Source organism: Bos javanicus, chromosome 19, assembly GCF_032452875.1.
Source record: "Bos javanicus breed banteng chromosome 19, ARS-OSU_banteng_1.0, whole genome shotgun sequence".
Taxonomy (NCBI): domain Eukaryota; kingdom Metazoa; phylum Chordata; class Mammalia; order Artiodactyla; family Bovidae; genus Bos; species Bos javanicus.
This window is the reverse complement of record NC_083886.1, coordinates 32,731,529-32,746,135: the sequence shown is the minus strand read 5'-3', so window position 1 is coordinate 32,746,135 and position 14,607 is coordinate 32,731,529. Positions and strand designations below refer to the sequence as shown.

Here is a 14,607-nt window from a genome sequence, read left to right as displayed (position 1 = left end):
TTGGGGACACAGACTCAACCAGAGGCTCACTATTAGGGTTTTCATAGACCTCCAGCAAACAAAAGGATGATGCTCCCTGAGGGCCTCCCATTTTTCTCGGTGGAGAGGAGCACAGAAAGGGGGTACCCTGCAAATCTCCACTCTGTTGGCAGCCTCCTCCATCTCCTCCCTGAGGGCATCAGCTTTGGCACCTGCAGGCTGTGAGCTGCTGGACAAACCCGAAGACTTGGATGTCTGCTGCCACCTGATGAGGAAACAGGAGAAAGAGAGGAGAGGTGTGAATAGAACTTGGTCCCTGCCTTCGAGGAACTTAGATTCTAGTCGGATTAGGCATAAATATAAGCTGAGTTTCAGTACAGTGTGGGTGTTTTTTTCTTTTAGCATTTTCAGACATTCTACATCTAAGTTGATGAGCCTTACAAATTGGAGTTTGTGCACATACAAAATAGTTAAACACACACACCCTTAGCTCTTTAGGGCTCCCCATCCCTTTGCCACTGATGCACCAGGCTCCAAGCTTCTTCCCTGTGCACCTTTGTAATTTCAGTGTCTTTTAGCGACTTCCCAGGTAGCTCAGATGGTAAAGTGTCTGTCTACAATGCGGGAGACCTGGGTTGGATCCCTGGGTGGGGAAGATCTCCTGGAGAAGGAAATGGCAGTCCGCTCCAATATTCTTGTCCAGAAAATCCTATGGACGGAGGAGCCTGGTAGGTTACAGTCCATGGGGTCGCAGAGTTGGACACGACTGAGCTTTTTTTTTTTTTTTTTTTTTTTAAGTGATAAGTTAGAATGGCAGCAAAAGCAAACACTCTGGGATTAGAAAGGGGAAATGCATGGTGAATCGGACTCAACAATAACTTTTGGCAAAGAACATTTTCCATGTAGCGTGTGGAATCTGATGCTTCCCAAGTGACTCAGTGGTAAAGAATCCACCTGCCAATGCAGGAGACATGGGTTCAATCCCTGGGTTGGGAAGATCACTTGAGAAGGAAATGGCAACCCACTCCAGTGTTCCTCCCTGGGAAATCCCCTGGACAGAGGAGCCTGGAGGGCTATAGTCCATGGGGTCACAAAGAGTTGGACATAACTGAGCATGCATGCATGCACGCGCATGAGACAGGTAGAGAAAACCCTGAGGACACTGTGGGAGGCAGGGAAAGAGCTGGTTACAGGTATCACCTCATTGCCAAGAAGAGATCAGGAAAAGCTACCTGGTACCAGATCAGGAGAAAGGGGGCCCCAGTGTCCACACGGCAGGACCGAGAGAGGCTGAGGACAGTGACCCCTTCAGACAACAGCAAGCGTTCTCCAATTTGCAACACCATCCCTACTGTCTCCCGAACCCTAAGGCCGAATGGCATCACTGCTGCTTCCTCTGAAGCACGGTCCACGCCGTTCCTTTCAGTTCCCTGCCCACCCTGCGGGCACTGAGTTGGGGAACCTTCATCTACTTGGCCAAAGTCAACCATGGATGCTAAGTGAGAGGCTAAATGGGTAAGATGAAAACAAATGTGAAAGTCAAAATCTCCACTAGGAAGCACTAAGCAGCCTTGGATCAACATTTTGATACCTCATGTATATTTTCTTTCTCTTTTTTTTTAAATTTTATTTTTAAACTTTACAAATTGTATTAGTTTTGCCAAATATCAAAATGAATCCGCCAATAAAAGCAAAAATAAACAAATGTATATTTTCTTAACCGTTTATCTCTGGGCAGAGAATACTGGCCTTCTAAGGAGGCCCCTTGGGAAACTTTCAAAGGGAACCACAAATATTTCTGGTTGCTCCTCTAATTAAAAAATAAATTTAAAAAGCTATTTCCGGTTGCTAACTTATTATCAAAGAATTACCAAAAGCAGGCCCTGACAGAAGGTTCTAATTACACTAAGATGCTAGTAGCTACAGCAGGGAATAGCAGTGGGGCCTCTCTCACTCAGGCAGCAAACTCCACAGTCTATGGGGCCCAGCACGTGGGAAAAATAAGGCAAATGGGTCATTATCTTAAAAACTCACCCACCCAATCATTTATTTCCTCCTTGTAATGGGGACATGAGATATAAGCTGCTTCTCAGCTCTAAGGAAAATAATCGAGTCATCAGGGTGGCAAAGGCAGCTGATTCCTGGCTACCGTCTTGGGAAGTTGGGAGGGACTCATTGGGGGTGGGCGGGGGACGGTGGGGCCCAATCAGGAGCCTGGGCTGTGGGGAGCTGGATGTTTTCATGGACAAGCTGGGAACTGTCAAGTGGACTCATCAGATGAAATGTGGCAACAGATTAAATAGTGTCCTCTAAACACCATACAGGCCAGGGTGAACGGGACAAACCAGAGAGCCCTGTAGGCTCCATCTAGCTCCTGGACCATTCGCCCAACGTGGAGGCAAAAAGTACAGCCTTACCCTCATTTTGAGAATCAATAATAGACTCACTAAGGGTTTACTGTGTTATATGCAAGAAAAAAATTAAGAGAGTGGAGCTGTATCACAATACCAAAAAAGAGGAAATCAGTTCTCTTTGCTATTAGCAAAAAGTAGCAAAATGAAGAATCTTCTGTCACTTAAAAAAGTGCACCCATGGGAGAATTACTTTGAAAGGCTTTGGGACATCAAGCTGGCTTGAAGCTACAGCGATGGTCACATGTGTCTTTAGAAAGATTCCTTACTCATAACAAGAATTCAGGAAAAATTAGAAATATTTTTCTAATATTGTACTCCAAAATGTCAAAAAAAAAAAAAAAAAATCTAAGCTAACAGGTAAGGATTAGTAAAAATGCCTGGGCAATTCTTTCTTATAATGGCTTGCCCTACAGAAATGATGTATTTATAATTTCCATTTTTAAAATTAATTAACTAATTAAAGTTCTGGCTGTGCTCGGTCTTCATTGCTGTACGTGGGCCTTCTCTTGTTGCGGCAAGTGGGGGGCTTCTCTATCCACAGGCTTCTCCTTGGTGGTGGCTTTTCTTGTTACAGAGCACAGGCTCCAGCAGGTGGAGCACGTAGGCTCAAGAGCTGCACAAGGGCTTGGTTGCTCCGTGGCAAGTGGGATCTTCCGGGACCAAGGATCAAGCCCATGTCCCCTGCACTGGCACTGTACCACCAGGGAAGTCCAACAGAAATGATCTATTTAATTAATATCTCCAGTTCAGTTCAGTCATTCAGTAGTGTCTGACTCTTCGTAACCTCATGAATCGCAGCACACCAGGCCTCCCTGTCCATCACCAACTCCAGGAGTTCACTCAAACTCATGTCCATCGAGTCGGTGATGCCATCCAGCCATCTCATCCTCTGTCATCCCCTTCTCCTCCTGCCCCCAATCCCTCCCAGCATCAGGGTCTTTTCCAATGAGTCAACTCTTCTTATGAGGTGGCCAAAGTATTAAGAGTTTCAGCTTTAGCATCAGTCCTTCCAATGAATACCCAGGACTAATCTCCTTTAGAATGGACTGGCTGGATCTCCTTGCAGTCCAAGGGGCTCTCAAGAGTCTTCTCCAACACCACAGTTCAAAAGCATCAATTTTTCGGCACTCAGCTTTCTCCACAGTCCAACTCTCACATCCATACATGACCACTGGAAAAACCAAAGCCTTGACTAGACGGACCTCTGTTGACAAAATAATGTATCTGCTTTTAAATATGCTATCTAGGTTAGTCATAATTTTCCTTCCAAGGAGTAAACGTCTTTTAATTTCATGGCTGCAATCACCATCTGAACTGATTTTGGAGCCCCCCAAAAATAAAGTCTGACACTGTTTCCACTGTTTCCCCATCTATTTCCCATGAATTGATGGGACCAGATGCCATGATCTTCATTTTCTGAATCTTGAGTTTTAAGCCAACTTTTTCACTCTCCTCCTTCACTTTCATCAGGAGGCTTTTTAGTTCCTCTTTACTTTCTGCCATAAGGGTGGTGTCATCTGCATATCTGAGGTTACTGATATTTCTCCTGGCAATCTTGATTCCAGCTTGTGCTTCCTCCAGCCCAGCGTTTCTCATGATGTACTCTGCATATAAGTTAAATAAGCAGGGTGACAATATACAGCCTTGACATACTCCTTTTCCTATTTGGAACCAGTCTGTTGTTCCATGTCCAGTTCTAACTGTTGCTTCCTGACCTGCATATAGGTTTCTCAAGAGACAGGTCAGATGGTCTGATATTTCCATCTCTTGAAGAATTTTCCACAGTTTATTGTGATCCACACAGTCAAAGGGAGAAGGCAATGGCAACCCACTGCAGTACTCTTGCCGGGAAAATCCCATGGACAGAGGAGCCTGGTAGGCTGCAGTCCATGGGGTCGAGAAGAGTCGGACACGACTGAGCGACTTCACTTTCACTTTTCACTTTCCTGCATTGGAGAAGGAAATGGCAACCCACTCCAATGTTCTTGCCTGGAGAATCCCAGGGACGGGGGAGCCTGGTGGGCTGCCGTCTATGGGGTCGCACAGAGTCGGACACGACTGAAGCAACTTAGCAGCAGCACACAGTCAAAGGCTTTGGCATAGTCAATAAAGCAGAAATAGATATTTTTCTGGAACTCTCTTGCTTTTTTTTTGATGATGCAGCGGATGTTGGCAATTTGATCTCTGGTCCCTCTGCCTTTTCTAAAACCAGCTTGAACATCTGGAAGTTCATGGTTCACATATTGCTGAAGCCTGGCTTGGAGAATTTTGAGATATTGCCTTACCAATCCCAATACCCAAGAGACCATAAGCTGGAGACATGAAAACACTCATTAAATACTGGAAGAGAAGTCCCTGATGACACTTCTTACGGTTTCAAAATCTACACGCCACCTCTGGTGTCACCATTAAAAACATGAGACAGAATTATATGGACCACGTCTGTTGCTCAGAAGAAACTCTCCTTTAGGGAAGCTGAATGAAGAAATGGAAGTGGACAAGGCAAGGACAAGCTTTGATGCTAACATCCAGCTCTGAGCAGAAGCTGAAAATTCAGGTTTTTCTTACAGAAGCAGAGAAAAGACCTCAGAGCTAAAACCCAGGTCCTCAGAAGAGGAAATCACTCTGCAAACCCAGGAGCATAGTGTCCACCATCATCCTGACAGCGCAACAAACAGCATGTCTATAATCATCTTGTAATGGTGTTCAGTTGCTCAGTCATGTCTGACTCTTTGTGACCCCATGGACCACAGCATGCCAGGCTTCCCTGTCCCTCACTATCTCCTGGAGGTTGCCCAAGTTTATGTCCATTGAGGCGGTGATGCCATCCAACCATCTCACCCTCTGTTGCCTCCTTCTCCTTCTGCTTTCCATCCTTCCCAGCATCAGGGTCTTTTCCAATTAGCTCTTTACATCAGGTGGCCAAAGTAATGGAGCTTCAGCATCAGTCCTTCCAATCAATGTTCAGAGTTGATTACCTTTAGGACTGACTGGTTTTATCTCCTTGCAGTCCAAGGGACTCTCAAGAGTCTTTTCCAACACCACAGGTCAAAAGAATCAATTCTTCAGTGCTCAGCCTTCTTTATGGTCCAACTCTCACATCCACACTTGACTACTGGAAAAACCATAGCTTTGACTAGACAGACCTTTGTCAGCAAAGTCATGTCGCTACTTTTTAATATGCTATCTAGGTTTGTCACAGCTTTTCTTCCAAGGAGCAAGCGTCTTCTAATTTCTTATGTGACTCCCCAATGTGGGACTACAGAACAGAAATCTACACCATTGGAAGCAGGAAAAGGTGACCAAGTCCTCAGATTCAGAAATTGTCCTCTTTCGTTTCTTTTTTTTGGCTGAGCCATGTGGCTTGCAGGATCTTAGTTTCCCACCTAGGGATGGAGTCCTGGCACTGAAAGCACCAAGTCCTAACACCGGACAACCATGGAATTCCCAGAAAATCTCCTCTTATTACAGGCACATCACCCACCCTCCTCTGTGATCTCTGCTCCTGTCACCCTCCCTTTTTCCCTTCCACCCCCACCATGCCCGCCTTCATTCTGTTTCCTGAATACGTCACCCTTATTTCCACCCACAGGGCCTTTGCTGTTCCCAGTGTCATGGACAGCTCTGCAAAGTATCTCTGCGTAGCTGCTTCCTTCTTATCAGATCAAGTGTCATCTTCTCAAAAAAAAAAAAAAAAGTCTTCTCTGTTTCACTATTTATGCCATGGCCTGCTTCTGCAGAGCCACTTCCAAACTTACACTGTGGTGTCTTCCTGAAAGGACTTACGGCTGCTGAAATGGCCTTGTGTGTGTGTTCTCTTGTCCAGCGTCCAACTCCCAAATCAGGCCACAGCCTCTCTAAGAGCAAGGCCCCTATACTTCAGCACCCAGCTCATAGTAGAAGAAAGAAACACTCAGTGGATGAACACACACCACACACACACACACACACAAGCCACTGCCTTCCAACTAGGACCACTGCTCTTCAAAGCAGCAGAAATGGAAGCAAAGAAAACCCACCATACCTCGTTCGTGAAGAGTCCATGTCCAGCACCAGCTTGGCTAAGTGTTTCCTCTGTTTTTGGATATTTGGGATTTCTACCTGTGGGTAGAGGAAACAAACAAGGAAAACACAGTTGATTTGAAGTCCAGTGACAAATTTTTTAAAATAATTTTAAAGATTGAAATATAGTTGAATTTCCAGTGTTTCAGGTGTACAGCAAAGTGATTCAATTATATACAAGTTTGTCTCCATTATAGACGACCTTGAAAAAAAAATAGATATGTATAAAACGGAATCACTTTGCTGTATAATAGGTTGTCCCATTATAGGTTATTATGATATTGAGTATAGTTCTTTGTGCTAGACAGGAGGTCTTTGTTGGTTGTCTATTTTATACATAGCAGAGTGTGTGCGTGTATCCCAAGCTCCTAATTTACCCTCCCACCTTCCCAGGGAGCGAACCTGAGCCTATTTCTCCTGCACTGGCAGGCGGGGTTCTTCACCACTAGCACCACCTGGCTGCACGACACACATTTCAAGAACTCAGCAGCCACAGTGGTCACCAAGCAGTGTAGACCGGAACCATCCCCAGCACCGGGGAGGTTGGTAAGACCAGTGAAAGGGGATGCAAAGAGGGCCAGGGTTCACAGCAAAGAACATCCCCCGACCACTTTATCTCTTACTTGATACAATTTCACTTGGTTGAAGCTGGCAAAGTTGCCACCTACACATTAAGGCTTCTTCTCAAAAGGACAGTTTGCTTCAGTGTCCTTTAAAGTAGACAGAGAAGGGCTCTGTCTAAACAGAGACAGTGAGGGGGTTGCACAGAGTCTGTCGGACATGAGCCCCCATGTCCAAGGACAGAGGCTTATGAATAGGGGCTGCTGCTCATTTTTTAACTTTTTTTAATTGAAGTACAGTTGATTTACAATGTTGTGTTAATTACTGCTAAACAGCAAAGTGATTCACTTACATACACACACACACACACATATATATATACACACACTTTTTAAAATATTCTTGTCCATTACGGTTTATCACAGGAGACTGGATTTAGTTCTCTGTACTATAGAGAAGGACCTTGTTGTTTATCCATCCTATATAGACTAGCTTGCGTGCTAATCCCAAACTCCCAATCCATCCCTCCCATGTCCCCTCCCCCTTGGCAACCACGTCTGCTCTCTATGTCTGGGAGTCTCTTTCTCTTTCACGGGTTCATTTGTGTCCTATTTGAGACTCCACTGTCATTTCACTGAAGACTGGAGATGGGCGGAGGGCAGGGAGGAGGATGGGGCGGAGACCCTGCGGAGGATGAAGTGATGCCACCAGTTTTCTTGCGGTTCCACCCTCAAGGATGGCATGGGTAGGAGAAGGGGGCAGCATTCAGCTCAAAGGGCTCCCACGCTGGGGAAGCCCCTACAGTTGGGTAGTAACGATCCCCAGTGAGACACTGTGTCACAGAGTGGGTGAGAGGCAGAGCTGGAGCTGAGGCTGGAGCCAAAGGACCCTAGGGACCACCACTCTGCCCACCCTAATCACAAGGGTCCAGCCTCACTCCCACTTCTGACCTCGGCCAGCAAGAACAGCGGCTCGATCACATCCCTCTCAACCTGCAGTTCGAAATGAATCAGCTCCTGAGCCAGCTTGTCCTCTGTCTCGCCGCAGAGTTTCAGCATCTTCCTGCAACAGAAGGGGAGGAAAACCGTCCTGAGTACTCTGCAGAGAAAGATGTGCTACTGCTAAGTCGCTTCAGTCGTGTCCGACTCTGTGCAACCCCATAGATGGCAGCCCACCAGGCTCCCCCGTCCCTGGGATTCTCCAGGCAAGAACACTGGAGTGGGTTGCCATTTCCTTCTCCAGTGCATGAAAGTGAAAAGTGCAAGTGAAGTTGCTCAGTCGCATCCGACCCTTCGCGGCCACGTGGACTGCAGCCTACCAGGCTCCTCCGTCCATGGGATTTTCCAGGCAAGAGTACTGGAGTGGGTCACCAGTGCCTTCTCCGAGAAAGATGTGACCCACATCCTAATGCTGCCACCTGCCAGCCAGGTAAACACTCTTGAGAAAAACTTGCTCCATGCAGTTTCGTTTCTCAAACTGTCCACTTTCTAAAGGATGCTGAGTACCTACTATGTGTCTTGGCTAAAAGGGGGTCTGTGGGGAATTAAGAGAAATATAGAGGGGCTTCCCTGGGGCAGTCCAGTGGTTCAGACTTCGCCTTCCAATGCAGGGGGCTGGGGTTCGATCCCTGGTTGGGGAACTAAGACCCTGTATGCTGCAACGAAAGATCCTGTGTGCTGCAACCAAGACCTGGTGAGGCCAAATAAATATTTAAAAGAAAAAAAAGAAGAAGCTCTCTCCTCTTTCCCTGTTTGCCTAAAGTGAAAGTGAAAGTCACTCAGTCGAGTCCAACTCTTTGTTACCCCATGGACTATACAGTCCATGGAATTCTCCAGGCCAAAATACTGGAATGGGTAGCCTTTCCCTTCTCCAGAGGATTTTCCCAATCCAGGGATCGAACCCAGGTCTCCCCCATTGCAGGCAGATTCTTTACCAGCTGAGACACAAGGCAAGTCCAAGAATACTAGAGTGGGTAGCCTATCCCTTCTCCAGCGGACCTTCCCGACCCAGGAATCAAACCGTGTTCTCCTGCACTGCAGGCAGATTCTTTACCAACTGAGCTATGAGGGAAGTCCTAAAAGCAGGATATGAATCTGTAAAGGGGTCCCCCTCCCATCTCTACCAGATGCTAATCACCAGAGACAATTTCAGACCCTTATCAGCCCAGAGACGGCCCCAGAGGACTCCACATTACGAATTTTACTAACTCTTATCTTCTACTAGTTCCCCATATATTTACCTTCCCACAATCTGCTGCCCTAGAGACTAACATTTCTTTTTCTTTGTCTTGTCCCATCTCTAAAAATCACTGCTCTTTTGTTAAAAATGCTACATAGGCCCAAGTTCAAGTCACCCCTTTGAGTTACTCATCATTGAGTTCTCCCACGTGTATGACAATCAAACACGTATGCTTTTTCTCTTATTCATCTGTCCTCTGTCAATTTTATTTGTAGGGCTCATGGAAGAGCCTAAGATGGGAAGACGGAAAAAGAATTTCTTCATCCTTTCCAGCACATTCACTTTGCTGTTTGTTGTTCAGTCACTAAGTCGTGTCTGACTCTTTGCAACCCCACGGACTGCAGCTCTCCAGGCTTCCCTGTCCCTCGCTACCTCCAGCAATTTGTTCAAACCCATGTCCATCGAGTCGGTGATGCCATCCAATCATCTCATCCTCTGTCGCCCCCTTCTCCTCCTGCCCTCAATCTTTCCCAGCATACTTTTTTTTTTTTTTTTAATGCTTTCTTGCTATTTGCATTTCATTCTTTTCTTCTGGACATAATTTACCACACACAACCTTAACTAGTTTCTCAGTGAGAACATGCAAATAGTAATTCCTCTAAATCTGTGCCTGAAGATACCCTATTTTCCTCTTATTCCTTAAGATTTTTTTAAAAAATATTTGCTTCTTTGGCTGTCAGGTCTTAGTTGTGGTGCACGCTGGCTCAGTAGCTGCAACACGTGGGCTTTGCTCGCCCAAGCCATGTGGGATCTCAGATCCCCAGCCAGGGGTGGGACTCACTGTTCCCTGCATTACGAGGAGGATTCTTAACCACTGGGCCAGCAGGGAAGTCCTGTCTCCTTCTTCTTGAATGACAGTTCAGTACATCACTGAATCTAGATTTCTCACATTTTCCACTCACTACTTGAAGATATTCCTCCCTTATTTCCTGGCATTTATGTTGGCTCATAAATAGTCAGTTATCAGTCTAAGTGCCCTTGTATACACACTTGGTGACTGAACAACTACAAGCTTTCTCTGCTCGACTTTAAATCTCTCTTTTGTGTCAATGGTGTGTAGCAGTTTTACAGTGGTGTGTCCAGTGATGGATTTCTTTTTGTGGATCTCTGTCAGGACTTTTTGTGCTCCTTAAATCTGAAGACTCATGCTTTTCTTCAAATATAGAAAAGGAAAATTCAACCAGAAACTCACCCTTCTATTTTCTTCTTCAGGAGCAGCTACTACACATTAATGCTCTATATTTATAACCCGCCACTTGAGTTTCTCCACTTAATGTTGCCTGTATCCTTAGTGCTTCTATTGGTCAGCCAAGACTTTCATTCAGGAGCTTCTGGAAGCTCTTACAGGAAAACCCAAAGGAACTGTACTTTATTCTGGTCATTCTTGGGGTGACTCCAGATATGTTTTCAAGGTCACCAGTTTCCATATCTGTGTGCAACTTCCGGTTTCTCTCAAGTTTTTAAAATATAATAAATATAATTTGAATTTTTAAAAGTTCTATTTGGTTTTCTTTGATTCTGCCTCTTCTTTTTTCCCCTTGTATTGATTTTTTTCTTGTCAAGAATTTGTGTTTATTAAATTTTTAAATTTCACTTTAAATGTAATTACTGTCCATTTCCTTTCATGCCATCCTAGTATTTTTAGCCCTTAGGGTCCAATTCTCCCATCAGCTGTGCCTGCTGACCCTCTCTCATGATGCTTCTATTTTTAATTTGTTTTTACTGTGAGCTCAAAATCAGCAAGGGTTGTTCTTCTGGGAATCCTATAAGTTCTGACATCTGACACGGAGAGATTTCATATTTGCTTCTGCTGGGACCCAAGGGATTTTGAGTGCCCTTCAACCAATTTTTTTTTTTTTTGACCACACTTCATGGCATGTGGGCTCTTGGTTCCCCAACTGGGGATCAAACCTACGCCCCCTGCAGTGGAAGCATGGAGTCCTAACCACTGGACCGCCAGGGAAGTCCCTACAGTTTTACATTAGTTTCTACCCTTGGGAGCTGCCTCCTGCCCAGACACTGTGACTCCAGGGCCTGGGGGCTCCATTTCTCACTGGCCACCACTCCTTCTTCCCCATCCAGTCCCCAGCCAGGCTTCAGGGTCCTCAGCGCCTTGCTGAGATGTGCTCATCCCCTCATTAAGGACGGGGACTTTCCCAGATTTGGCACGAACCCATGCGTGGTATCTCCTTACCCAAGAAGTGTGTCATCTCCCAGGATAGCTGACCCTTCCATCAGACACTGAGCCAGTGTTGTCAAAGGCAATTTTTTCTGAAAAGGAAAAAAGAATGTGGTAATGAAAATGACTTCAACAGTTACCCACTTATATGAAAATAGTGAGAAGTCAAATACTTGCCTAGATACCCTGTTAGCTAAGAAACAAATTGACTTTAAAATATGTATAAAACCTAAAAATTCAGAGGATACAAAGGTGGGTTAGACTCAGACATATCAAAATTCAGAAAATTAAAACAAAATTTGCTAATTTGGAAAATAAGGCTAAGGTTTACCTGCTGCATTTTAAAATCTAGTAGGATAGCAACACGGAAAAAAAGAGATTTCAAAATTACGCTAAAGACTTGAACCATGCTTTAATTAGAAATCAAACTCTTTCTTAAGAAGTGCATTAGCCCTAATTTATAAACAAGGCAGCTTATGGTCAAGAAAGAGAGAAAATGTTCACCTAGAATTATAATGCAAACAAAGTAATCATCAATATAAGGCAGACTCCAAAGAAGATATAAAATGGCCAATAAGCACGTGAAAAGATGCTGAACATCATTAGTCATTAAGGAAACCAAATGAAATCTGCAATAGAGATACCACCTCACCCCCACTAGGATGGCTATCATAATATTAATAATACATATTTGTGGGTACATAAAATAAATATTGGTGAGCATGTGGAGAAATTGGAACCTTCATGCTTTGCCAGAAGAGATGTAAAACGGTCCAGCACTGGGGAAAAGTTTGGCAGTATTTCAATAAGTTAAACAAAATTACCATATGGCCCGGCAATTCCACTCTTGGGGATGTACCCAAAATACTCTGAAACAGATGGCTGAATAAAAACATGCATGATGTGAAGAGCGGCCCAATGCACAATAGCCAAAAGGTAGAAACAGCACCAATGTCCATCAACGGGTGAGTAAAGAAACGCAACGCAGTCCATCCACAAAAAGGAACTACTACACAGCCGTAAAAAGAGAATGAAGTCCTGACACAGGCTACAATGTGGATGAACCCTGAAGGCATCGCCAGAGAAAATGGGCACATGATATATGATCTACTTATATAAGATCTCCAGAATAAACAAATCCATGGGGATGGGAGCTAGATTTGTGGTTAAGAGATGAGGGGGAAACTCCAATACATTGGCTACCTGATGTGAAGAACTGACTCGTTTGAAGAACTGACTCTCCTGATACTGGCAGAGATTGAAGGCAGGAGAAGAAGGGGACAACAGAGGATGAGATGGTTGGATGGCATCACCGACTCAATGGACATGAGTTTGAGTAAACTCTGGGAGTCGGTGATGGACAGGGAGGCCTGGCCTGCTGCAGTCCATGGAGCTGCAAAGAGTCGGACACAACTGAGCCGCTGAACTGAACTGCGGGGGAGGGGGATTAATTGATGAGTATGGGGTTTCCTTTTGGGGAGACGGAAATGTTCTGGAAGTAGATTATGGTGGTAGCTGCACAATACTGTCCCTGCACTAAATGTCACTGAATTGTACTCCTCAAAATAGTTAAAATGGCAAGTTTTATGTTATGTGGGAAGTGAGGGAGAGAGAGAAGGAGGGAGGCAGAAAGGCAGAACAATCTATGATCGCAGAATGATACATCTTCCCTCCTTACTAAGTGTGGACAAGCCCTGTTCTTCCTGAGCCTACACCATCCAGCACACGCTGAGAACAACAAAGTGAGAACAACGGGATCTCCTTAGGTCTTCCGGTCTGCACCACCACACAGACCCCCTCCCACCCCACAGCCTTTGCCTCAGGACCCAGAGGCCCTCAGCTGTCACTCACCTCCTCCCCAGAGTGAACGGGGTGCCCACCTACCTGGGTACCGCAGCTGTGATGACAGACCAGACGCTGCTTTCAGGGAGCTTACATCCCAGGGCAGGGAGACAAATACTAAACACAGACACTATGAAGGAGACCGTTTCAAGAGCTGGAAGTGCCGTGCGGGCAACAGAAAGCAGGACAACAGGCAGCGTGGGCAGCTGTGGTGAGGGAGCAGTGATGAGAAAAGACCCTCCCCCCAGAGAGGGTACCTTTAGGAAGCACCCTGAAGGGAGACAAAGTCAGCCAAGCCTCCAGATGGGACAGAACATTCCAGGCAGAGGAATGGCAGGTGCAAAGGTCTGGAGGTAGGATACCGGGCCAGCTCAGCATCCATCCCCAGGAGACCAGCACGACTGGAGCTCAGTGAGAGAAGGGGGAGCAGTCAGGGAGGAGGTGGAGGCTAGACTGCGCAGGTCCTCATTAGCCGGAGGTAGGAGTTGGATTCTAGGGGACCTGGGGACCACTGGGGGCTTGTTTAAAAACCAAATGATCTGTTTAAAATAACTCAATCCTGAAACACGAAACTGGATGACGTGAGAGAGGAACCAAGATGAAGGTGGATTATTAGGAATCTGGTTTGAACATCCCCAGGAGAGCAGCAGGCTCCAGGTATCTCCAGGGAAAAATCGCAGGAGACAGGTCAACCCCAAGAATGGGATGGAGTTCCTGGGGCTCCGGAAGGAGGAGAGACCAGGACACGTGAGAGGTTATTGCTCTCCAGCCCAGGAAAACCCAGGACACCCTGGGTGGGTCCAAGTCACAGGCCCCTCCCTCCCCTCAGAGAGGACGTCTAACTTCCGTGAATGGGGTGCCTACCTACCCGGGTACCACTTCCCGGTTACACGCCTTTCACTCGAGGAATAATCCTGCTGCCCCACCATTTCACATAAAATGAGACATTATTCTGGGTAACAAAGAGACCAGGCAACCAAGAAATCATACATCCAAACTTAAACACCACTTTCTAGCTGTCCTACAAAGCTATTAGGTCCAGGTTTCCAGAGATTTAATTAAAGGCACAGGAACAGTATCTTCCGAGAGAATCTGCTCCCACCCTCACCGTTCAAAAGGAGTTACTTAAGGCACGTTGTAGAGAAACGTCTAAAATGGTTAAAAAAAGAAAGAAAAGCAGACCATCCTTAACCCTCAGCCACTTGGTTCCTGTCCCCAGAATCATGGCAGTGATCAGTTTTCTGTGTCTCCTTCCATAAGTATTCTAAGCAGATCCAATTATGTATGTGAGTGTGTGTCCATGTTTAATGGACACATTTTCCCCCTCACACT

General features: G+C 45.7%; 1 protein-coding gene across 3 annotated transcripts in view; it reads right to left on the bottom strand.

Moving 5' to 3' along the window:
* Positions 1–14,607, bottom strand: part of ARHGAP44 (Rho GTPase activating protein 44) — a 119,765-nt gene that overhangs the window by 29,928 nt on the left and 75,230 nt on the right. For all 3 annotated transcript variants that reach the window (XM_061391119.1, XM_061391121.1, XM_061391120.1), the window contains exons 4-7: positions 11,449–11,525; positions 7,967–8,078; positions 6,418–6,494; positions 127–244 (exon numbers count right to left, since the gene is read on the bottom strand). In XM_061391119.1, the coding sequence (XP_061247103.1) occupies positions 127–244; positions 6,418–6,494; positions 7,967–8,078; positions 11,449–11,525 (384 nt within the window). The remainder of the gene's footprint in view (positions 1–126; positions 245–6,417; positions 6,495–7,966; positions 8,079–11,448; positions 11,526–14,607) is intronic.